The sequence below is a fragment of the Thalassophryne amazonica genome, chromosome 21 (genome assembly GCF_902500255.1).
Source record: "Thalassophryne amazonica chromosome 21, fThaAma1.1, whole genome shotgun sequence".
Classification (NCBI taxonomy): Eukaryota; Metazoa; Chordata; class Actinopteri; order Batrachoidiformes; family Batrachoididae; genus Thalassophryne; species Thalassophryne amazonica.
In genome coordinates this window covers 27,893,392-27,916,975 of record NC_047123.1, presented here as the reverse complement: position 1 = coordinate 27,916,975, position 23,584 = coordinate 27,893,392, and the positions used below count along the sequence as shown (strand labels likewise).

The window sequence follows — 23,584 nt, the reverse complement described above, 5'->3', positions numbered from 1 at the left end:
TGGGACAAGCTGCTTCGTCTTCTGCCACCGCAGCTTTGATGTGGATAAGCAGCATAAAATTAATAAATAAATGAATTTTTAGCTTTCTTTTTATTGTTGTTCTGTATAAAATATTTGTTTTTTGTTTGTTTGTATTGTAAAGCGTATTCTGACTTTGTCTCAGAAAGCTGCATTACTGACTTCAGCCTTGTGAAACAAAACACTGTAACAGTGCCATCTGCTGGACAGTGGGAACCCGCCTTCCCAAAGTAAATTTCTAGATACGCCCCTGGAGGTCACGTAATGTAATGTGTTGCTTTTTCTGACCTAAGTGCTGGTTTGATCTTTTTAGTTCATAATTTATAAAACATCACCTACACAATATCTTAAATATTTTGCGTAAATTCTAAAGAATTTATGTGCATCCTTTATTTATTTATTTATTTATTTATTTATTTATTTATTTAGGCACTCATGCACAGTTCCTTTGTTTCTATTGGTTCCTGGCCCTGCAGGGTGCCTCCCCTCGGGCCGCCGCAAAGCCGAGCCGTCAGTCTGCAGCAGAACGGGCGGATTTCCCTCTCCGTTGCTTTCTGGACCGGACCGGACCGTCGCCGCTGCTGCTGAGTGGTCCTGGAGGGGAGGAGCCAGCTGTCAGATCGACGCTGCTGCAGAGAGAAATGCGCCGCAGAGGTAAGAATAAATTAAATTTAAATGTGCGTTTAATGTCACTTTGGGTGCGCGTCTGTTGCATTGTGGACGGCATGTGTGCGCGTAAGGGAGGCCCGACGTGCATGTGAACAGAGAGCCTGTTAAACATGCCACTCCCTGCATAAAAACCCGCGACGCCCCCTGACAGAGCTCCCTTTAATTACCGAACCAAAAATACACACGTTTAATTAAGCGCAGTTCGTGCGCATCCATCGCGCCTTTTTAAAAATGTTTTATTAATTGCTGCTTTGCCTCCTGTTTACGGCGCATTCGGCGCTAATGAGTGTGATGATCGGGGGTGCCTGGGTCAGTGTTCGAGGGCGCACACACGGTAAATCCCTCAAAAACGTTGCAGATTGTTGCGCGCAGGGATGCCCAGGACGCAGGAGCGCGCGGATCAGGTTGCGCTCTGAAACCCGCAGTGCTGATGCGCATCTGTTTTGGACGTAACAGGGTTCACCCAAAGGCCAAAATTCCGCAAAAGCTGGATGTTTGGTCTCAGGAAAAACAGCGACATTTTCAATGCAAATGCTTTACCCTCAATGAAATAATAATAATAATAATAATAATAATAATAATAAAGAAAGGCCTGAGATTAACCTGGTAGTGCTTTGTTTAGTTTATTTTGCTTAATAGTAATGACAATTATTGCATATATTCTTTCGTGAAAATGTGATTGCAGGTGTTTTAAATAATCATCATCAAATGTGAACATTAAAATAACTGCAATCAGATTTTCATGAAAGAAAATTGAAGAATGGTTGTGACATGGTTATTATGTTAGATTATCAATAAATGTGGGGTGTGTTGGGGGGTGGTGGAATCAATAATTTAAGCTTCAGCTTAAATTCAGCTTTCAGGCTCCTCTCCTGTGGAACCAGCTCCCAATTCAGATCAGGGAAACAGACACCCTCTCTACTTTTAAGATTAGGCTTAAAACTTTCCTTTTTGCTAAAGCTTATAGTTAGGGCTGGATCAGGTGACCCTGAACCATCCCTTAGTTATGCTGCTATAGACGTAGACTGCTGGGGGGTTCCCATGATGCACTGAGTGTTTCTTTCTCTTTTTGCTCTGTATGCACCACTCTGCATTTAATCATTAGTGACTGATCTCTGCTCCCCTCCACAGCATGTCTTTTTCCTGGTTCTCTCCCTTAGCCCCAACCAGTCCCAGCAGAAGACTGCCCCTCCCTGAGCCTGGTTCTGCTGGAGGTTTCTTCCTGTTAAAAGGGAGTTTTTCCTTCCCACTGTAGCCAAGTGCTTGCTCACAGGGGGTCGTTTTGACCGTTGGGGTTTTACATAATTATTGTATGGCCTTGCCTTACAATATAAAGCGCCTTGGGGCAACTGTTTGTTGTGATTTGGCGCTATATAAAAAAAAATTGATTGATTGATTGATTGATTGAATAATTTGCAGGGGTGGTGGTGCTGGTGAAGTGGTTAGTGCGCTTGGTTTCAGTGCAGAAGGTTCCCAGTTCAAACCCCACCCCTGCCACATTTCTCCATGTAATGTGGAAGTGCGTCGGGAAGAGCATCCGGCGTAAAACGTGTGCCAGTTCAACATGCAGATCCACCTCGGATCTGCTGTGGCGACCCCTTGTGCAAACAAGGGAGCAGCCGAAGGGTCTTACCTTTGGAATTTTTGAGACATGAGGAGGGCAACAACTGCAAAGACAAAGAAAAAAGTTTGATGGTTTGAAATTCATTCATAAATTCTGCACATGCAATTTTAAAGTTGAAGGACACTCATAGGGCGCATACTTCAGCAGTCACAACTGTGGTCTCTACTAACCAGCAGAGGAGAGCGATGAGAATACAGAATACTGTTGTTTCATCATCTGGTCCATACCCGCTTTTGTGGATTATAATGAAATGTTGATGGAAAAGAAGTCACTGGATCAACAAAGAGCTCAACAAGTCCTGGTAGTGATCGGAATCTGCTTTTTACATTTATCAGGTTTTGTTTTTCAAATCACTAGTGAAAGGTTTTGCTTTGATCTCACTGTTTGATATTCTTGCCTTATGATGCCACAAAGATCTGATGGGGATAGAAGTCAGATGTCTGACTGCTTTGATTTTGTTTACACCACAAAATAGAGAATCCCTTTGCAGCTTTCACACCCTTCCCCTCCTGCACAAAGTACACAAATGAAAGATTAACTTCTGATTCTTTTCAGAAACAGTTCCACAAGCAGACATTACCATTTCTGGAGGCACTTTATGTTTAAAACATATTCCAACACTGCAGAGAGACACTCTCCAGTGGACTCGAGTACTTTATTATTACTTCTGAAAATGTCAGTATCCAGTGAGACTGAACTCCCATAAAGCATGATTCACTATTTCGGAGTTTCCCCCTCCATAGTACAGCCTATAGGTGTTTGTGCTCAGCATAGATAATGTAGATCCAATGGGAAGTTTACCCAGAACATGATCAATATTTCCAATTACCATAGTCCTGTCTGTTTGTCTATTTGCTAGAAGCTGTTGCCTTCAAAATTGGAAATTGGTGTGTTTTTAGCTTTGAGATGATCTTAAAGAGATTTCTCGTTAATAGATTACATTAACTTTCTATTCAGTGTCATTTTAATGTATTTAAAGCAAATTTTAAAGATTTAACTATGGATGGATTTAACTAGCGAAGCTGTGGCACATGCTTGTTTCGAGCTTTGGCACACTTGATCAAACCACTTGCATATGACTTCCTCACCAAACCCAATGGTCTGTTATTAGGAAGATTTTGAGCTAGCATCAGCAAAGCGCTGCTAACTTAGAAATGCTAGCGTGACGCAATGATGCTTCGACTTTCACAGTAAAAGTTTTTGCATGTGTGGTTGCCAGTGATTTTACATTTCAATTCTTTTATTGTGAAGCTCAATCAGGAAAATGTATGAACAGCAGAAGTATTACGCATTTAGCTTTACCACATGCAGCAACCGAAACAGGCATGTTCGTAACAGTTCCCCACTGACATATTTTGTTATCGATTTATGCATCAATTCTCATACTATATCATTTGCTTGTAATTTTAGAAGCTATAAAGAGGGGAATGCCAACACTAACCACTGTGTGAACAGTTCCACATGTCTTTCTGACTGTTTTCTCTCATATTTGCAAAATAAATATAAAAATAAATAAAAATTCTCCAACTAACTGGAAATTTTTATGCAGGTGTCACCTGATCCATAATCCAGCTCTGAGATCAGCTGGACTCAGGTCTAGAATTTTTATTTTACAGCAAAGTTGAACTTTACAGCAACTGGATTTTATTTTGGTCTTTAAGACCCATCCTAATAACTTCTTCAACAGATTTTCAAACTGAAGATGTTGTATGGCTGGGGGGGCCTGGCTGCCTTTTTGTTTCTGTCTTTTGTTTTTCTTTCCAGGTGGCTTGCATTTGGGACTGAGTGGCTGTGTTGCTGAGGTTATCAGGACCTCACCCTGATCACCTGCGGCTCATCAGGACTCACAGCTGTGGTGCATCTATATGGATTGGAACATGGTGGCATTTAAGACTGGAGTATACAGTGTGTATTTGCCAGAGACTCGACCTTGTGACCAGACGGGTGAGATCGTCGTCTCGGGAGCCATCTCATCATCAGTGGATGCAGAGAACGTCCAGGGTTTGATGCACGGTCTGTGAAAGAGGAGGGGGTGAGGTCTCACGCTCGTCAGCACACTTCCTGAGGTACGTTAGATTTTGTGACTAACGTTTATACAGTCAGTAAATGTGGTGTCCCTCACACCTTATTATATTGAGCTGTACGTTAGTCATGTATCGGCTTCCACTGCAGTGGAGTTTTGTGAACTGGATGTTCCATGCCTGCAGGTTGGGAAGCTGATTAGTAATTAAGCCAGGAAGTGTTTGCTGTTTATGTACACCTTTGAGTGGTCTCTCTGTGTGTAGAGTGTGGACTCACATAATGGTTCCTTCTTTTACAGACTCGGTTTGTTGCGGCCACCTGGGGGGTGTCGACGGGGTCCTTGGGTCCGAACGGCTTCTGGCTCCGGACCGTTAGCGCTGCTGGGAGCGCACCGTATCACCACCACGCCAGACCGCACACTCTTTTGTTGTTTTTGTATCACATCACTGTTATGTATTAAATTCAGTTAGCCTTTGTACCGTGCTCTGCTTATTTCATACTGGGTCCTTCAAACGCTGGTCGGTTCTCCGAGCTGCGTCCGACACATAACATAAGAAGTCATTTGGATGAGTGTCGAAACATTTTGAAGCCCAGACTTATAGATATCTCTTACCTGGTTGAGTAAGAGCCTTCATTAACATGCAGTGCTTCCAGAAAGTATTCACAGCGCTCCATTTGTTCCACATTTTGTTAAGTTATAGCCTTATTCCAAAATGGATGAAAATCATTTTTTCCTCAAAATTCTACACACAGTACCCCATAATGACAATGTGAAAAACATTTTTTTTTGTTTTTTTTTCAAATTTATTAAAAATTAAAAAAACAAACTAAGAAATCACATCTACATAGGTATTCACAACCTTTGCCATGACGCTCAAAATTGATCTCAAGGTGCATCCTGTTTCCACTGATCAACCTTGAGATGTTTCTACAGTTTATTTGGAGTCCACCTGGGGTCAATTCCGTTCATTGGACTTGATTTGGAAAGGCGCACACCTGTCTACATATAAGGTCCCACAGTTGGCAGTGCATGTCAGAGCACAAACCAAACATTAAGTCAAAGAAATTGTCTATAGACCTCTGAGCTTGAGATGTGCTGCAAAGAGGAATGGGCAAAACTGCCCAAAGATAGGTGCACCAAGTTTGTGACATCATATTCAAGAAGACCTGAGGCTGTAATTGCTGCCAAAGGTGCATCAACAAAGTATTGCGCAAAGGGTGTGAATACTTATGTACCGTACATGTACAACCTACCATCCCTGGTTCTCAAGACCAGGCACCTAAGTGGGTCTACTCTACTCTTTTCTACTCTTCTATTTTACTCTTCCTTTTTAGATGTTTAAATATACCTTAGTATACTACCTTAGAATTGGAATATAATATATAAGATACACCTTACTGAATTTTCATGTAATTTCTTAGTTTTTTTTTTATTGCAAAAATTTCCAAAAAAAACATTTTCATCTTGTCATTATGGGGTGTTGTGGGTAGAATTTTGAGGGGAAAATTAATTTACTCTATTTTGGAATAAGGCTGTAACATAACAAAATGTGGAAAAAGTGAACTGATGTGAATACTTTCTGGATGCACTGAATTTTTCTAATTCATAAGAATTGGAGAAACAAGGCAGTTTTTTTTTTACATTTGGGCTTCTATTTAAAAAAACAAACAAAATTTTGAATTAGCTAATGAAATCTTTACCAGTCTGGCTCATGTGCTGGGTTGAGATAGACATTTCAGTTCATGTTGCTCTTGCTTATTCACTTGTGCTAAAAGGAAGTTCTTGTTTAGGTGCTTTTACTGGATTGCTCGTCCTCTAAGGGTTCAGTTCTCTCGAAACTGAGTGACGTAAGGAACATTACATTGTTGGTTGTATGATGAGGGAACCCAAGTGTTTAAATGTTTTTTTTGTTTTTCCACATAAGAGCTTTTTACAGTGTGGCCACATGCAGGCACTTGTTCCCTGGAACTGTAGACTTTTTTCCCAAATTGCAACTGCGCCCTTCCCTGATGTTGATGACGACATTGAGCCTTGTGAGCAATGACATCAAAGAGAGCACAATCTCTTTTCTTTTCCGTGCTACTTGCTATTCCTTCTTTGAACATATTCAGAGAAAGTTTCAGATAATGTGCTTCATATTTCAAAGCATCATGGAACAGATGTGAGTGTAGTGCTGCAACTCATGATTATTTTAATGGATCAGAGTTATGTTGGGCTTCTTTTTTTTAATTGTTAACGCTGCAGAGGAGTTCATGTTCTCTGCCCTTTGTGGTTGTTTGAATAGATTACTCAAAAAGTGCTCAAGTACTTTTTAAGAAACTTGCTAGTGAGGTGGAGCATTACTTATGGGTGAATATGTAATATTTCAGAATGCCAGTGAGGGGGATATGATTTATATATGATACATTCAGGTGCAGAACTGTGTGTGTTGGTGAGGGAATGCTCAGCCTTTCTAGAAGTATGCACTTTTAGAGTGGCCTCTAGTTTAGTCTACAAAATGAAACAATTGTTTCCAAATTAAAGTAGCTGATACAAATTTTTAGTGATTAATTAATCAGGTAATTTACAAATTCTTTTATCCCACCAGACACATTTGGCAGAATTAGCTCAGTTGAACCAATAAAATTTTTGTTTGGTGTTGTTTGTGAAGATTTTCTATTCTTATTTCTCTCTCCATGGTGCTGAAACACTTAAGGTCACTCTCTGGGGGCCTTTGCACCCACGCGAGTTTGTCACGTGACACCTTGTTTACAACTACGACTTGGACATACAGTATGACTCTTGGAGGAATCAAGGTTGTTCTCTGGTAAAAGTTTGCCTGCATAACAGATGAACATCCCAGTAGAGGTGGGCGATACCGGGAATTTTGGTCTTGATCCGATACCAAGTAAATACAGGTCCAGTATCGCCGATGTCAATACCGATAACGGTACTTTTCATATTTAAGCTTCATAGATCCAAAGGATCCAAAAGACCTAGGATAGATTTTTGCAAACATTGTACGTTACAACAAAATACTTTATTATCACAATCAGCATTTTTGTTTAAAAAATATCACTCTACACAACTTAAAACAAAATCTCCTGAGGTAGAGGGCTAACAAACCACAATACAACAAAATTAACACACCACAACAAATACTGTAAACAGTTTCTACCTTATTCTGTTTTTCAAGTCGAACAATACAATAAAATAATACAAAAATAAGGAATTTCTTCCCTTCAGTACACTTCTCTTGAGTATCGATCTTTTTATACGAGAATCGTTCAGTATCAATACCAGCATTGGTAGCGATATTATCGATATTAGGATCGATCCACCCACCTCTACATCCCAGACGTTCGATAGATGGGGGAACGCCAATAAGGTTATTAAGAAAGAGAGCCCCTTCTCCAATTTTCTTCACAGCAAGTTTGACAACCTTCATTTTTCTGAAATGACGGATCAGTGGTGACCTTCATCCACATATCAACTTTGGTGGAAATCAGCCAAAGAATCTGGGAGAAGTAGAGGAAGAAAAAGAAACAGAAACAGACACATATAGCAAAGTTTTAACTTTTGACCCCAATGACCTTGACCTTTGCCAAAACAAACCACATAAGGGAAATTCTGGGTTCAAGCTACATGCACAGGCATCTCAGATTAGTCATATGACAGTATGATGACAGCATGATGCATGGATGTTAGTCTCTCTCCGTGGTGCTGAAGCAGTTATGGTTATGGTTATTCTTTAGGCTTGCTTGTGCTTGTCGCTGTCCATGGTTTCTGAAACACTTTTATCTGTTCTGTTAATGTTCAGGGAATGGCCCTGCTGTCAATGAAGAGTCCTAAAGCAATGGAGGGCCATCAGCCAGTCCAGAATTAGCCCAGGCTGAGAAAACTGCAGTGGAGCTCGGAAGAAGAGGAGGAGGAGGAGGAGGAGGAGAGAGGGGAAACCCACATGACTTGGGATCATAAAAGATCCAAATTAGTTATGTTCCCCTTTGGCAGCGATTACCTCCTCCCCACTGTCTCCCTCTGGATCTCTCTGACTCGTCCTCCATCAAACAGCACAGTAGCCACTCTGCTCATAGATTGTGAGCCGTGGTAACTCACTGTGCACGCCCCTCCCCCACCCCACCCCACCACCCAAAACACACACACGCAAGTTGCATCCTGCTAATGGTTATTGGCCTGCCCTCCTCAGCTGCTTTGTCTGCTCCAGTCCGACACCATGAAGAGGCCCAAGCAGCAGACGGGGCCCCTGAGCTTCTTAAACTTCTTCAGCCGAAAGCCCAAATCGGAGCCGAGGACCGAGATGCCTATGGAGTCCTGGCCCAAAGAGGAGCTGGCTATCACCCTGACTCCAAGCGAACACCCAGAACAGGTCAGAGCACGGTGGCTTTAATCCTCTTTGAAAGCACTTCTCTGTTTTCTCTCTGTTTTGTATCTTTCACTGAATTCCAGTGACAGTTTTTCCATCCCGATTTTTCTGCTTTTGAGTTCCATTTGTACAGTGTTTTATTGTTGAGCCTTGTTGTGGTTCCTGTTGTTAGTTCTGGCAAAGAAAAACAACATAGTATTTACATGGTGCTGTTTTAGGCACCCGAGAATTTTTATAAAAAAAATAATAATAATAACCCTAACCCTAAAAAAAAACTAATTTGAAATAGCCAATTTACTATTTCAACAATGTGAGATTTTTTTAATTTCATGGAAAAATTTATTTTGTCATCGATTGCTCAGTTATAAAAAAAATTTAAAATCTGATTAAATCCAAGCCACATTTTTTAATTAAAGAACAAACAAACAAACAACAAAAAAACAAAACATTTTTTCAAGATGATTTACTGATTTGTGTCTGTTTTTAAATATTGGTATAGGGGTAGCAATTTTTTTTTATTGTGCTTTTTTTGTTGTTGTGTTTTACATGCACACTATTCTTTTCATTGCCTTTTATTCCTTCATTCAAACATGTATATGTTTCATAGCCTGCTACTGAATTATCATTAATTGTTTAAAAATGCCTTATTTGAAATGTTTAAAATTTTAAATCTGCACATCTACATTCCTGGAGTGAATTTAACTTTGGAATATAGGAAAGAAGACAAAATAATGTCTCATTAAACTAGTAGGTTATTCTTTATTAAAAGTTTACTTATCTATTTGTATTTTGAGTCAGACAATATAAATAAAAAATATGCTCTTCTTTCCTTGTTTTTTCTTTTCTTCTTTTTTTTTTTAAACCCAGAGCTAGAAATACATCCCCAGACCCAGCGGTGAATCTGTAGATTATTAACTCTGGACATATTAGCTGCTTCTTCTCTCCCGTACTGTTATAACCCAAATCCATTAGAGTGTTTATTTAATTAACTGGTTGATTTCTGGATATTGTGTTGCTTAGAAACAGAAGTAGACCGAATGGAGTAAGTGTCCATCTACATGCTCAATTATTCTAGTGACCCCAGGAATAAAGCTACATTCCACATGGGTGCCTTTATTCCCAGATCCCTATAATTCCTGATGAGTTTCTCTGCGTGTGTTCGGAATGATTTTAATTGGTGCTGGATTTTATTTTATTTATTTTGCACAGGACGTCACAATAAACGAGGCTGGAGAACCGAGAGTTCCTTTAGCCGAAAAAGGAGAAGGAGGAGGCGTGACTTCAACTGCTGAGGTGGGCGGGGACAGCGGTGCCACAGCTGACTGCGTGGGCGGGGTAAGCAGCGGCTCCACTGGCGTCCTGTCGCTTTCGTCCTCCAGCCAAGATCAGCTCTTGGATGAGCACACGGAGGAGTGCCCACTGTGCCTGCTCAGTCAACCGCGCTGCCACTTCCCCCGGCTCACTTCCTGCTCTCACCGCGCCTGCTCCGACTGTCTCCGCCAGTACCTGCGCATTGAGATATCAGAGAGCCGGGTGAGCATCGCGTGCCCGCAGTGCCCCGAAGCGCTGGCACCGCTGGATGTTTGTTCCATCCTGGATGATCGGGCGTTGCTGGAGAGGTTTGAGGAGTTCCAGCTGAGGCGTTTTCTGGCCGCTGACCCAGACACACGATGGTGCCCCGCGCCTGACTGCAGGTAAGACCACAGTCAGGCTGGAACCGCCACCATCAGCAGTACAAACCACCAAAACAACTCGCTTTTCTGCCACAGTACCACACAAGCTGCATGTCAAGCAGATTTTTGTTTCGGTTGTGATTTTGAGGTCAGATTATTCCAATGTACAAAAACGGTTTCACTTCTCCAAAGTGCCAAAAGTTGATAATTGGAGTGAAATATCAGAATTTAGGTTTTTGACTGATTTGCACCAAACCTGGGGCCTATATGGAGGAATTTGCCGAAGGTCAAGGCCAAAGGTGTTTCTTGACTCCTCTCAGGTCCTGTTGTTGATTTCTACCAAACCTGGTATGTCAATGAAGGTTGACTCTAAAATTCAACTTCCAAATTTGATGTTTTTAAAACCTTATTTGGATGAAATCATCTAAGTGTATTCCAAAATTGCACTTGCAAGGTCAGCCAGAGGTTAATCATTTGAAGGACAAGTTAATAGGGGTCAAATGTCACATTGTTATAGCTGTTGATGCCTTCATGTCCAGAGAGACTGTTACATAGTATAATGTAAATTCACCGATGTGTGCAGAAACTACAGCAATCCACTGCTGGCTGGGTGACATGAATTAGCAGCTAATGGGACATTATAATGTGCTGGCAGTGATCATTTGTGGCCAAATGCATGCACGCACCAGACATCATGCAGACTTTGTGTCTCCCTCACTCGACCCACAGCCTGGACATGTTGAACGACAGGAACAAAATCAATACAACAATCTATGCCGTGCTGTGGTGACTTAATATAACACAGAGGGACGACGGATCAGTTTTCTGAAGGACTGCAACACATTTGAAGTGTTGGAACTGAGTGTTTGATACATGGAAAAAGTGTGTAACATGTCCCTGCACTGATGGTACGTGTGGGTATAGGCTGCAAAGTGTGAATACATTATGTAAATCAGCCATTCACAGTGTGTTCCCAACGTTTTGGGGGTTTTTTTCTGTGTGGGTGCCGTTTTTATATTTCTTCTGAAGATTTCAGATCCAAATTGGTGATGAGCTTTCACGCAGGCACAGACACAAAAGCATCGCCTGCGTTTAAGTCATCATATTTGAAAAGCGCTGACATTTGATGACAGCTTCTTTGTCACAAAATGAAATGTGGAGTTTAACCCAAAAAACTGGCCTATGCCTGGTTAAACTATTGCAATCGAAAGCTATTTGTTTAACAATGATAATTAATTTTCCTAGGCTTTAACTCTAGATTCTTAACACAATATCTCAAATAATAAATGCTTTCATATTCTACATCTCTGAACTAAAATGTCACATCATGTTTATAAACTGATTACAATTTGGTTAAATTTGATGCATCAAAACAATATTAAAAAGCAAGGGTTTTTTAAAATTAGTAGTATTAAATATACTTGTCTGCTATCTGGGCATGTCTGGAAAACTTTACATGGGATAATTACATCACATGCATGATGGAAATTGGAGCAGGTGTGTTCGAAGTTATTTATGTTTTTTTTTTTTATCTTTTTGTGACATTCAGCAGACCAAATGGCGAACTGTATGAGTAATATTTAAGGAGAACCCTATTATGGTCAACATAGATGTCAGAAAGTTCAGAAATGGAAAAAAAGTTAAAAAATCACTTATTTGAATTATCTTATTGCACGCAAAGTCTCATGTTTTCCACCATCATTCAGTTAGTCGTCTTTATCCAATACATGTCTTGTAGTAAAAAATTTTGTCACTTCTCAGCTACGCAGTGATCGCTTACGGCTGCGCCGAGTGTCCAAAGCTGAGCTGCGGCCGTGAAGGATGCGACACAGAGTTTTGCTACCACTGCCGTCAGCTGTGGCATCCCAACCAGACGTGTGACCAGGCCCGACGCCAGCGAGCCCGCCACACCTCAGGCGGCAACGACGCCTCCACACTTTATGTCTTCAGTGAAGAACCTGGAGGAGGTGCGACCCCTGCTACCGGTGTCATTCCAAACCTTGTGGTCCTAGAGATGTTTCATGCAGCTTTTCCAAAGTTTGAGATCCGGACCTCCAGAAGGGGGCTGCCGAATCATTTTGGAATACTGCGTTAGATTTTGCTGTTGCTCTGTTGCTGCAGATGCAGAGGAGATCAAAGCGTGTCCTCGCTGTGGTGCCTACATCATGAAGACTAACGATGGCAGCTGTAACCGCATGAACTGCACCGTGTGCGCCTGTCAGTTCTGCTGGCTGTGTATGCAGGAGATCACCGACGTGCACTACCTCAGGTACAGAGGCACATATTCCACAATAGAACTCATCGTACATATGATTTTTACCTTGGAAAAAATTTTTCAAGGTCAAAGTCCTCTTAGAAGTGGCTTTTCATGAGATAAATTAAATGTGATAAATTGTCAGGAGTATGCATTTGGTTTATGCACTTGAATCAAAGTTTTTTTTTTGTGGTGTTGTCAGGTTTGTTTGTATGTTTTGTCAACTTTTTCAGTTTCTGAATTCTTTTTCAGATAATTTTCACAGAACATTGGTTATCTCTGCTGTGCACAATTTGTTATTGCTTTTTGGCACTTGATTTCCGACTGATAACTGGAAGATAGAAAAACAGGCATAAAATTTGAAGCCCCTTCCAATTTTGGTTGTGTAGGTGAATCCAGAACAGAAAAAAATGAGAGCGATTGAGGCACTTTTGATTGAGATATAATGCAAAATGTACACCACATGAGCTTTTCAACATTAAATTCAAATGTCCACAAAATCCTCAATCCATATCAGATCCGGATCAAAATTTGTCAGGCCATAGTGAGTGCCAGTCTGCACCTCACTTTCAATTATGAGAGTGATTGGGGCATGTTTGATTAAGATATAATGTAAAATATACATTAAATGGTGTTTTCAATGATAAATTTAAATGGTAACAAAATCTGTAATCTGGATCAGATGGGGATCAACTTTGTCAGATGATAGTGAGAGCCAGTCTGCACCTTGTGTTCAAATATGAAAGTGATTGGGGTAAGTTTGATTAAGATATAATATAAAATATACACTAAATGGGGTTTTCAATGTTAAATTTAAATGGCCACAAAATCTGTAATCTGGATCAGATCGGGATCACACATTGTCAGGGGATAGTGAGTGCTAGTCTGCACCTTGTGTTCAAATATGAAAGTGATTGGGGCATGTTTGACTAAGATATAATATAAAATATATATTAAATGGGGTTTTCAATGTTAAGTTTAAATGGCCACAAAATCTGTAATCTAGATCAGATTGGGATCAAACATTGTCAGGGGATAGTGAGTGCTAGTCTGCACCTTGTGTTCAAATATGAAAGTGATTGGGGTATGTTTGATTAAGATATAATATAAAATATACATTAAATGGGGTTTCAATGTTAAATTGAAGTGGCTACAAAATCTGTAATGTGGATCAGATCTGGATCAAACTTTGTCAGTCAATAAAGGATACCATTCTACATAATGCTGTCAAATATGAAATAAATTTTTATCTTTTTTGTCAGAGTTCATAACTTTTTGAAAATTTGTACAATGTTAATGATTGGGATTTTTCCAATTTTCCATGATTTTTTTCCTGACTTTGACCTATGACCTTGAAAATTGAATCAGTTCTTGCCTAGGAGGATATGAATCTTCAGTAAAAATGTCATAATGATATATGAAAAAATGTGGGCTCCAGGCTGTTCACAAACAAACAGACAGACAGAGAGACAAATGGACGAAAACATATCCTCCTCCAACTTCACTGTCTGATTGATTGGAATATTTTACGCAGTAGGGTGGCAGCTTTGCTTAATCCTTCTCCTTTAGTGATATCCCTGGAAGCTAAAAACGTTTCAGTTCGTAGTTTGTGAATCCGGATGTTGTGAGGAGTCCACGGAATGTGATTGGTCGTGATACCGTCACAATGCAGATGGTGAAAAATCTCTTTCTCATTGCATATATCAGTGACGAAGATTCTTTTTTCCAGACAGATCAAGTGAAATCTCAGCGAAAAACATAACAGAATTTGATCCGAGCCCACGCGGCAGTCTGAGCTGAGACGAAGCTTGACGTCCGACGGCGAACACAGTCGTTTATGGCGTGATCTGCTTTTTATTAATTATTCCGGAAGGGTAACAGCCAGCCTCATGTTTATGCTAGTAAATGGTGTGTTAAAGGCATCCTTTGCTTTTGTGGTTTTATAGCAGCAACCAGCTGGAGATGGAAGCTGTCAGTCAGCAAAACATTTTTGTCAATCAGGCCTTAATTGATTTTTCCAGTCTTAGGAAGCAGTCCGTGCTGACTTGAAACCAGTAAATGGACTCTGCCTGTATCTATATTTCCATGTAGCAAAATATGCAATAAAAAAAAAATCAAAAATCAGTTTGTTTAAAATAAATGGCTTGATCTTAATATGAAGCATGTGAAATTTAGTCTTGGTACTTAAAATCAATAAACTGTGGTGAGACTCGTATTGTTTTGGTGGTTTTGTTTTCTCATTTGTTCTGTCATGCTTCAAGATATTTTCAAAAATGTAAAACAAAGATTGAAAAATTCTACAGTATCTTCAGTGCCTGACGTGAAATAACTTTGCACACAGGGGCGGATTAATATGAAGGGCTTGCATGGGCTAAAATCCAGGAGCCCCAGGTCACATTGGGCCGCTCATGTTTCTCCACTAATTATTGTGGGGAAACACGCAGACAGTAATAACAGCAACTCACAGAGCACACGTAAATATAACAAGAAATACATATTATCGTGTGCAACAAATGGTAAATGTTTGTTTCTTGATTTAAATCAAAAATAATTTAAAGCAAAAACAAATATAATAAATTAATAAAAATATAACAATTAAAAGGAATATTTTCACATATTTGTATAAAAGCATCCCAATAAATAAAATTATTTTAAATGGTAGAAGGTTCATCTATTCACCTACATTCTGTGATTCTAATGGGATCTAAAGGGCCCAAAGACAAGTGAAGCTTGATCATTTTCTTGACCATTAACATAACCTCACCAAATCTAATTAACCAAATCTGCTGATCCTGATTAATAGAACAAAATGTAATGAAAAAGAAATCTGAAAATATCCTACTTTTAAAAGGCTCAAGTGTTTTTTTTAAATGTTACAATCCTGCTCCAACAGTCTGAGAGAAACCATTCCAGTGTATTAAAGTGGTTTCTAAAATATAATTACAGCAGGACCCCAAATAGGTTGACACTAAATTACAAAATAAAATACCAATTTCAGGCAAACCAGACGGCACCATATAGTAACATACTAAAGGACATGCTGAAAACTCATTTAATGCACATTTACTTGGCAAGATGTGCATAGTACATTCTTGTGAGCATGATAACGCTAACATGATACACGCTCGACACTTGACACCTACACCACAGTTACCCCATGCGGAGTAGATGATCTGATTACATTTTAAAGTTGTTTGTGGCATATACTTGCATATTGTTGTAGATTAAAGGATTTTTTTCAAACCTACTGTGTGTCCTCACTTCTCTGTCTTAGTCCCTCCGGATGCACCTTCTGGGGAAAGAAGCCATGGTCTCAAACCCGAAAAGTACTGTGGCAGGTGGGCATGTTGTTGGGAGCACCAGTGGTCATCTCCCTAATAGCTGGCATCGCTATCCCAGTCATCATTGTGGGAATACCAATCTACATGGGCCGCAAGGTACCAAATAAGACAAAAACCCTTATTGCCTCCATCAAGAAGGTTGTTTTTATTGTTGTTTATTACTCTTAGTTCGCAGAGTATCTCCAAAGAACATGAAGCATGTCAGTAAAATTTGGAGGAGCAATGGTCTTGGTTCAAACAATAGACGCTTGATCCTGATTACACTTGATCCAGCTTTGATCCTGACTACAGGCTCAAATCTGAACAATAACTTCAGCATCATGAAGGTCAAATGAGAAGATGAGTGATTGGGATAAAAGATGAGGATCAAAGATGAGTGATCAGCATTCAGGATGAGGATCTATGTTCTGTATTCTGCAACAACGATCAGGATCCAAATGACTGATCGGAAAACAAAGATGAGTGATCCTGATTAAACGTTGTGATCAGCATTTAGGATGAGCATCAGATATCAGCAGTCTATATCAAAGATCAGCATCCAGATGGGTGATCTGGATCAAAGACTATTAATCAGTAAAAGATGAGATATAAAGATTAAGGTTTGGCAGTCAGGATCAAAGATCAGGGTCAAAGTGAGTAATTGGGAACAAAGGTTAAGATCAAAGATGAGTGATCGGCATTCAAGATGAGCATCAAAGGTCAGCAATCTGGATCAAAGATCAGCATCAAAGTGGAGTGTTCAGAACCAAAGATGAGAAACCAGGATTAAAGATGAGTAATCAGGATTCAAGATCAGGATCACGATTCAGCAGTCTGTATCAAAGACAAATCATCTGGAACAGAGATCAGAATCACGGGTCAGCAGAGAAAGAAAGATGAGCAATCATGATCAAGATCATTATCAAAGTAGAAGCTTAAGGAGCCTGATTGTCTATCCATTGGTATGCTTTGGTCCAGATCGAGATAATGAAGTGGATCAAAATGTGTTTGGACACTGGTGGTCTGGTAGAGTGAACTAAGGATTGGAATTTGGTTTGGGCCTTAAATTAAAGGGGACTGGTAGGAGATGGATAGTGGATTAAAGTGCTGCTGAGTCAGTACTACAAGTTGTATGAATATGTGGTTTTGTAAACATGAGATTGTTAAACAAATAGAACGTTCACAACAGACATGGATGCAATGACGGCGGTAGTGAGTGCTACTAGTGCAAAAAGCAGAGTAAGCGCCGTAACCTCGGTACTGCTGCAAGCACGCTGCAGGCGCTTTACACGCTGGAGGTCACTGTTGGTCCAGAACGAAACACTGACATGTTGAGCAGTTTCACCACTTGTAGAGACGCTAAATTAGTTTTTCTACTCAGTTTGCTTAGCCCAAATGCATGATGGGACACAAATTAGGTGAAAATACTGGATGCAGATACCAAAATTCCATGTTGTCATATCCGTTCTGTTTTGTTCACTTTGTTTGTTTGTTTGTCTTTAAGGTGCACGGTCGCTGTAAGAAAAACAACATCTCAGGAAGTAAGCACTATTTGACTGTGGCGAGTGGCGTGATGATGTCGGTATTTGTGTCGCCAGTCATAGCCGCTGTTACTGTGGGTAAGAATTAAACGACACTCCAGCTGATATATTCAATAAGGGGAGCCTTTAAATTACCATAATAATAATCATTTTCAATAAGATGTTTTTTAAAAAAATGTCATATTCCTAAAACAAAAATAGTTTTGCAACATGTACGAGTACCTCAGTGAAATTATCTTTGTGGTATCTAATTAAATACTGGACAACAACACAACACTTTTTCTGTGCCTGTTGCTTTAAATGGGAACGAACTGCTAGCCACGCCCCCTCTGGCTCCAGAAAAGAGGCTTCTTTTAGTTCAGCCTGAAATTTTGCTTGTAGGAGAATAAATTCAATATTTAATCTTAGATTTGGTGGATTTTGGAGAAGTTTAACACAGATTCTGCAAAATGTGGCCTCGTTGTGATTAACTCAAAAGTCTTGATTAATGTTGCAACAGAAGTCGCGACTGGTTGTCGATAAACGCGTAACATTTTCAGTTTGAACTTGCACCTTCTGGATGTTATTCTGTTTTTCACGCTTCGCTCACTGCTCTCCTTCTTTTTGTCTCTCTCTCTTGGCCTCACACGGTTTGTGTCTTTGTGTGGACTCGTTGGCTGGCAGGCTCATCCTCTTGCCCCGGTATCACCCTGAAGCCGACTCAATAGTGTCCCGGCGTCTCCCTCAGCACTGTTAATGATGTCCCTTTCTTTGTTAGTGCTGAGTGTTCCCAAATTCCAGATGGGGTTACATAATCATACAGAACAGGGAGGCTTCAGTTTGGGGGATTGTTGGGATAGGGTTTGAAAAATTCGGAATGGTTTTGGGAATGAAATATTAGAAAATCCAACTTTGCTTTATGATCGTGTGATTTTGCGGTGTCTCTTTGTTGTTGCATTAAAATCCGATCTGAAAGTCACTTTTCAGGTTTAGTCCCACAATCCCTGATTTTGTTTTTTTTTTTTAAAGAGCAGTAGGAAGATTAGATTACATAAAACGGCATTAATCACTTGGGAAGACTCCCTCAGGAAAATTGAGTTTTCAGCAGCATTGTATAGCAGCACACAGAGTATCAAAAGTGAGATTTTGCAGATATAAATATAAATACCAGAAATACTGCTCCTCTCCTTCCCGTCTTCTGTCTTCCTGTTAGGAAGGACTCCCCCTTGTGTTCACTTTTAGTCATTCATGATGATTTTTTTCCCCCCGCTTGTGAATCGCTTATTTGATCTGTGCCTCTAAACTTTACCTGCACACTTGAATTCTGTAAAACTCTGCAAAATTAGCGTGATTACTTTCTGTGACTTTCGCTCCAGCAGCGTCCTCGATGATTTATCCCAAACGTGTCTCCTGCAGGTGTTGGTGTGCCGCTCATGCTGACATACGTCTACGGGGTCGTTCCCATGTCGCTCTGTAGGAACGGCTGGTGCCGCCCGCAGAGCGAGCCTCCTGAATCCCACAAGATCCAGCTGGAGGATCTCGCCAGCTGTGAGTACAGAACCAGATTATGGTGCAGTGCTCCTTCATCTACTTTTAAACTACTGATGGGAGCATGAAGTGCATTGTAGATTTTTATTTTTTTTCCATTTTCCTCCAAGGCGTGGCCTGATCTGATGGCGTTTCAACTTCTCTTATAGATCTTCTATTCTCTCATGTAGTTAGTGACCACTGGACGGGTCAGAAGAACCCGACGCTCAGCAACACCAGCGTCCAAGAAGTCAGAGTGAGTGTACAAGAAGTGGGCTTCCTTCCGAGTACAAGCACCACGCCCCCAGGGCTAGATAGCTATGTGGGATTGGATAAAGCCACGAAACGCCATGGATACCCCCAGCAGGATAGCCAATTAGACTGCGAGGTGGTTATTGTGCCTGACAGCAAGTCGAATGACACGCTAGACGCTCCTTTGAGGTGAGTGAATCTGTTTTTGACTCGTTTTTTGAGTGTTGTTTCATTCCAGATCAATTCATTGAGTTATGCAGACTGTTACTACCAGAGGAGGGTTTTTAAACTTGGGTCTTTGTGATGTCATAAGGCAGACTGAGGATGATGTCAGATGTATGTCACCAGCAAATGTATGGAGCTTTGTGATGTCATAAGGCCAGTTCTTCAGATTATTTTGAATTGGGTGGAGATCTGGCTCGGTGCTGATCAGATGGGCCTCACGTGATATTTCAGGATGCTTTGGTGTCACATTCGTTCCTCTTGGCTCAAATCAAACATTTTGTGAGACGCTGTTTGAGTTTTATGAATGCTTCTATGCCACCACAGGGAAGGAACCAATATTGAAGTCCGAGTGGAAATCGAGTCACACCCCAGAGGCGCTCGCCAGTCCAGCCTAAGTAGCATCCTGTCCAGCCGCAGCCTGTCTGTGGAGTCCCTGGGACACTCGCAGTCCCAGTCCCAATCCCAAGACCCGTGTGCCACAGAACTGGACAAATGGCGAGAGGGAACAGGAGAGCAGGAGGGACAGGAGAGGCTGAGTGGCGAAACGGGAGAAGACATGACTGTTTGCTCAGTCTTTGACGGCGTATGAGGTCACCCGGTCCAGGGCTCTGCACTCGGTATGAGATTAGTCAGGTTTATGGAAATAAATCCACGGATTGACCTGAAAATCGTTGGCCAAAGCCACATCCTGCTTCGTTCTAAGACAGGCCCTCCCACTAGTTGCCTTCAAGCTCCAGCCGCTAAAGAAGACGCGGGTGTTGCGACAGCTCATGAAAAAAAGATTTGAGATAGCACGAGAAATAAAAAGAGTAAAGCCGAAGGAATCCATCGAGGAAACGGGAACGAGAGAGAAAGCATGCATAGTTGAGCGGAGCCTGTTTTTAATTTCTTGTCCTGTCTGAAACTACCTTCTGTATGAACCTGTTTCATGACACCTCTCCTTTTAGTCACCTCCTCCAGCTCCTTTTACAAATAAAAAGACATCTGCAAGCATGATTTCTTTTATGGGGGGATCTAACACTCAGCTGTCTTGTCACTGAATAAATAAATGCTTCCCATGCTGATGCCACACTGAGAGATTGATTTTTTTTTTTTAATTTTCCAAGAATTTAACCCTAAATTACATGCATTCTGGTATCTAAGGGCAGGAAAGTATTTCAGTCATTAATATTTTTGTGCAGGATTACGAGCTGATTACATATCAAAATAAATATAAAATTAATACATTTTTGCATTTGCCAGAAAATAATTTTTCTTCTAAATTGTAACCAGAATTTCCAAACATCACCATTTGAGTTGAAAGTAGTTATATATTTTTTATTATTATTATTAATTCAATCTATTTATATAACTTAGCTGAATTTTTATTATTAATCTGTTTTTAGTTCGGGGGCAGAACAAAGAATTTGTTTTGGAGGTAGCGGGGCATAGAGGCCACTAGATGGCGGTATACACTGACGTTACTGTAGAGTTTTAAGCGTTATAAAAATTTCTAAAGCAATTATTTTAGGGCGTTTCTGCGACAATTAACTCGTGAAGGTACACTTTAATGTATCAAGTGTTTTTAAATGGTGTTTTTGGATAATTGTTTTATTTGTATAATATGTAGTGAGAATTTAATAAATATAATAAGTAATAATTCAATAATATGTGATAATTGTTTTTTGTTTATAAATTTTTATTTAATATTGTTTTATTTTGAGCATTTTGAAATGTTTCCTGGGGCATTTTGTTACTTTTTGATAGGTGTTTAGAAATTCATTTTAGAAAATTATTTTCTGAAGCAATTGTTTGATTTTCAAAACTGTTTTGAAGCTGTGAATCATGATTCTGAAATCATTTGTGGTTTTGAACATTCCAAAAGTGAAATGATTTTTTAAGACTGTTTTTAGGTTCATGTATTTCAAATCATTCAATGCCTGAAACAATAGTTTCATTTGATGTTTTAAGTGTTTTGATGGGGAATCATTTTCCGAAGCAAAAATTCCAACTTCAAATGAAACCGTGAATTTCCAAAGTAATTACATACTTGTTTTACTGCTTTGAGCATTTTGAAAAGTTAGTAATTCTGAAAAGCAGTTAGCTCATTTATTGTTGAAAATTTTCAAATTTCCCCATTCATAGAACGAATAAAGGATTATCTTAAAATATTTAAAACAATGAATCACTGTATAAAGTAACTTTCATTTTGTGTTTCAAGCATTTTGAAACATAGAATTAAGTAGTTAATTCACTGTTTGTAGTGTTTTGACACAGTGAATCATTTTGTGAATTGTTTGGTAAAGTGTTTCAAGAGGTTTCATTTCTTTCACAATGTGTGCAGTATTTATTATTTATTCAGTCTAAATCCAAAAGAAATCCATTAAAAATGTAAAATAAAGATGAACAAAAATTCTCATATTTGAAAACGCGGGAGTCATTTAAAATTTAGAAACTTAACTCTGAAAATAAATTTTATGATTCATTTTCCAGCTTTGAAGAAAGGTGAGTGTGACAGGTTGTAACCGCCAGAGGGCGCTAATGTTCAATAATTATCAGCCTTTACAGTTTGAAATCTAGCCAAAATGAAATAAAGTGTAAAGTTTTATTTTTGTAAAAATCTAAGCTAATAAAACAGGAATATGAAATGTTACCTTAGCTGCAAAGTAAAAAAAACAAAACAAAAAACATTTAATTTAAAAAATGAGGTTAAGATGAGATACCAATCCAATAGTTCCTTTCACCTGAAATGATTGATCACATTTTTATATTTTACAGTTTTGGAGTCCAATAATTTCTTTAATGTGTTGGATTTAGGCAACTCATTTTATTACCAATCACACCTGAAAAAAACATTACACTGAGCACTGTCCATTCAGTAAAGCTTTTCAATTTTATCTCTAAATACGGTTTTATCATTATTATTTTGGTGTCACCTGAAATAAGAGAATTCCAAGATCCTTAATGAATAAAATGGAATTCAATAAAATCATAAGATCCTGCTGCGTGAAGGGCAATTGCAAGCTCATTAGTCATAAACTCATTAAGATTGATAGATTTTATCTATCTAATATTTCAAGCTTGAATTACATACATGCAATCAAAGTAATGTGATTGTATAAAACATAATGTTTTTAATCATTATTAAGTGGTGTATCTTCTTTCTTGTGCACAGAAACTCAACCTACATTGTTGTGTGGGCCGCTGAAGAGGAGGTACTGCTGGCCCACCACCACCAGATGGCGCCCTGCTTGAAGTGCGGGCTTCAAGCACGAGAGGGCGTCATAGCAACCGGGAGTGACAGCTGTCACCCGTCATCAGCACCAGCGTCAACCATCGCTTGAACAGCCAATGGAAGAGCGAGGTGAACAGGCGTCAGCAGGAGGCGTGTTAGGTGAGCTGCAGCAAATCTTGACCGCTTTCACTGCTCGGCTGGACTTAGTCACCGAGCAGAATGTGATTCTCAATCGGAGGATGGAGGCTCTCACCACCCGGGTGGAAGCACAGGCTCAAGGCGCTGCTGCAGCACCTCCTCCCGCTGACCGGAGGCCTGAGACAGACATTCCGCTGGTCGTTCAACGAATCCCCCCACCATCCCCTGAAGCTTACATAAGCCCTCCGGAGCCGTACGGAGGCTGTGTCGAGACGTGCACGGACTTCTTAATGCAGTGCTCGCTCATCTTTTCACAGTGTCCCGTCATGTACGAGTCAGACGCCAGACTGCAGACCTCCTGGTCCACCATGTTGTGCGTCTGCATGGGATTCCATCGGACATTGTCTCAGATCGTGGTCCCCAGTTCTCCTCCCAGGTCTGGAGGAGTTTCTGCAGGGAACTGGGGGCCACAGTAAGCCTCTCGTCCGGGTACCACCCCCAGACGAACGGGCAGGCAGAGCGGATGAATCAGGAGTTGGAGCAGGCCCTCCGCTGCGTGACCTCCGCGCACCCGACGGCCTGGAGTGACCATCTGGCCTGGATCGAGTACGCTCATAATAGCCAAGAGTCATCTGCCACCGGCCTCTCCCCATTCGAGATATGTTTGGGGTACCAGCCCCCATTATTTCCGTTGGTGGAGGGAGAGGTCGGGGTGCCCTCGGTCCAGGCCCATCTGAGAAGGTGCCGTCGGATGTGGCGTACCG

At 40.4% G+C, this 23,584-nt stretch overlaps 1 protein-coding gene and 1 long non-coding RNA gene across 4 annotated transcripts in view; one reads left to right on the top strand and one right to left on the bottom strand.

Moving 5' to 3' along the window:
• Positions 1-528: 528 nt before the first annotated feature.
• si:ch211-278j3.3 (E3 ubiquitin-protein ligase RNF19A) lies at positions 529-20,252 on the top strand. 3 transcript variants are annotated; one of them, XM_034162808.1, is made up of 10 exons: positions 529-672; positions 8,134-8,700; positions 9,907-10,391; positions 12,132-12,337; positions 12,498-12,639; positions 15,899-16,061; positions 17,449-17,563; positions 18,881-19,012; positions 19,162-19,432; positions 19,793-20,252. In XM_034162808.1, the coding sequence occupies exons 2-10, from the start codon at positions 8,548-8,550 to the stop codon at positions 20,055-20,057; spliced, it is 1,932 nt and encodes a 643-aa protein (XP_034018699.1). In that variant the 5' UTR covers positions 529-672; positions 8,134-8,547; the 3' UTR covers positions 20,058-20,252. The 3 variants fall into 3 exon arrangements, with proteins under 3 accessions (XP_034018699.1, XP_034018700.1, XP_034018698.1); XM_034162809.1 differs by having other exon boundaries at positions 12,492-12,639; positions 19,183-19,432; XM_034162807.1 differs by having other exon boundaries at positions 12,492-12,639.
• LOC117503552 overlaps positions 19,521-23,584 on the bottom strand; it is an 18,729-nt gene continuing 14,665 nt past the window's right edge. The window contains exon 3 of the long non-coding RNA XR_004558587.1: positions 19,521-19,532. This is a non-coding gene — a long non-coding RNA (uncharacterized LOC117503552). The remainder of the gene's footprint in view (positions 19,533-23,584) is intronic.

Excerpts from the sequence above, each read along its gene's own strand:
- si:ch211-278j3.3 (XM_034162807.1), top strand. The coding sequence starts at position 8,548 with ATGAAGAGGCCCAAGCAGCAGACGGGGCCCCTGAGCTTCTTAAACTTC. Across the intron at positions 12,338-12,491 it reads CAGTGAAGAACCTGGAGGAG|ATGCAGAGGAGATCAAAGCG; the intron begins GTGCGACCCCTG and ends CTGTTGCTGCAG. Across the intron at positions 16,062-17,448 it reads CAATCTACATGGGCCGCAAG|GTGCACGGTCGCTGTAAGAA; the intron begins GTACCAAATAAG and ends TTTGTCTTTAAG.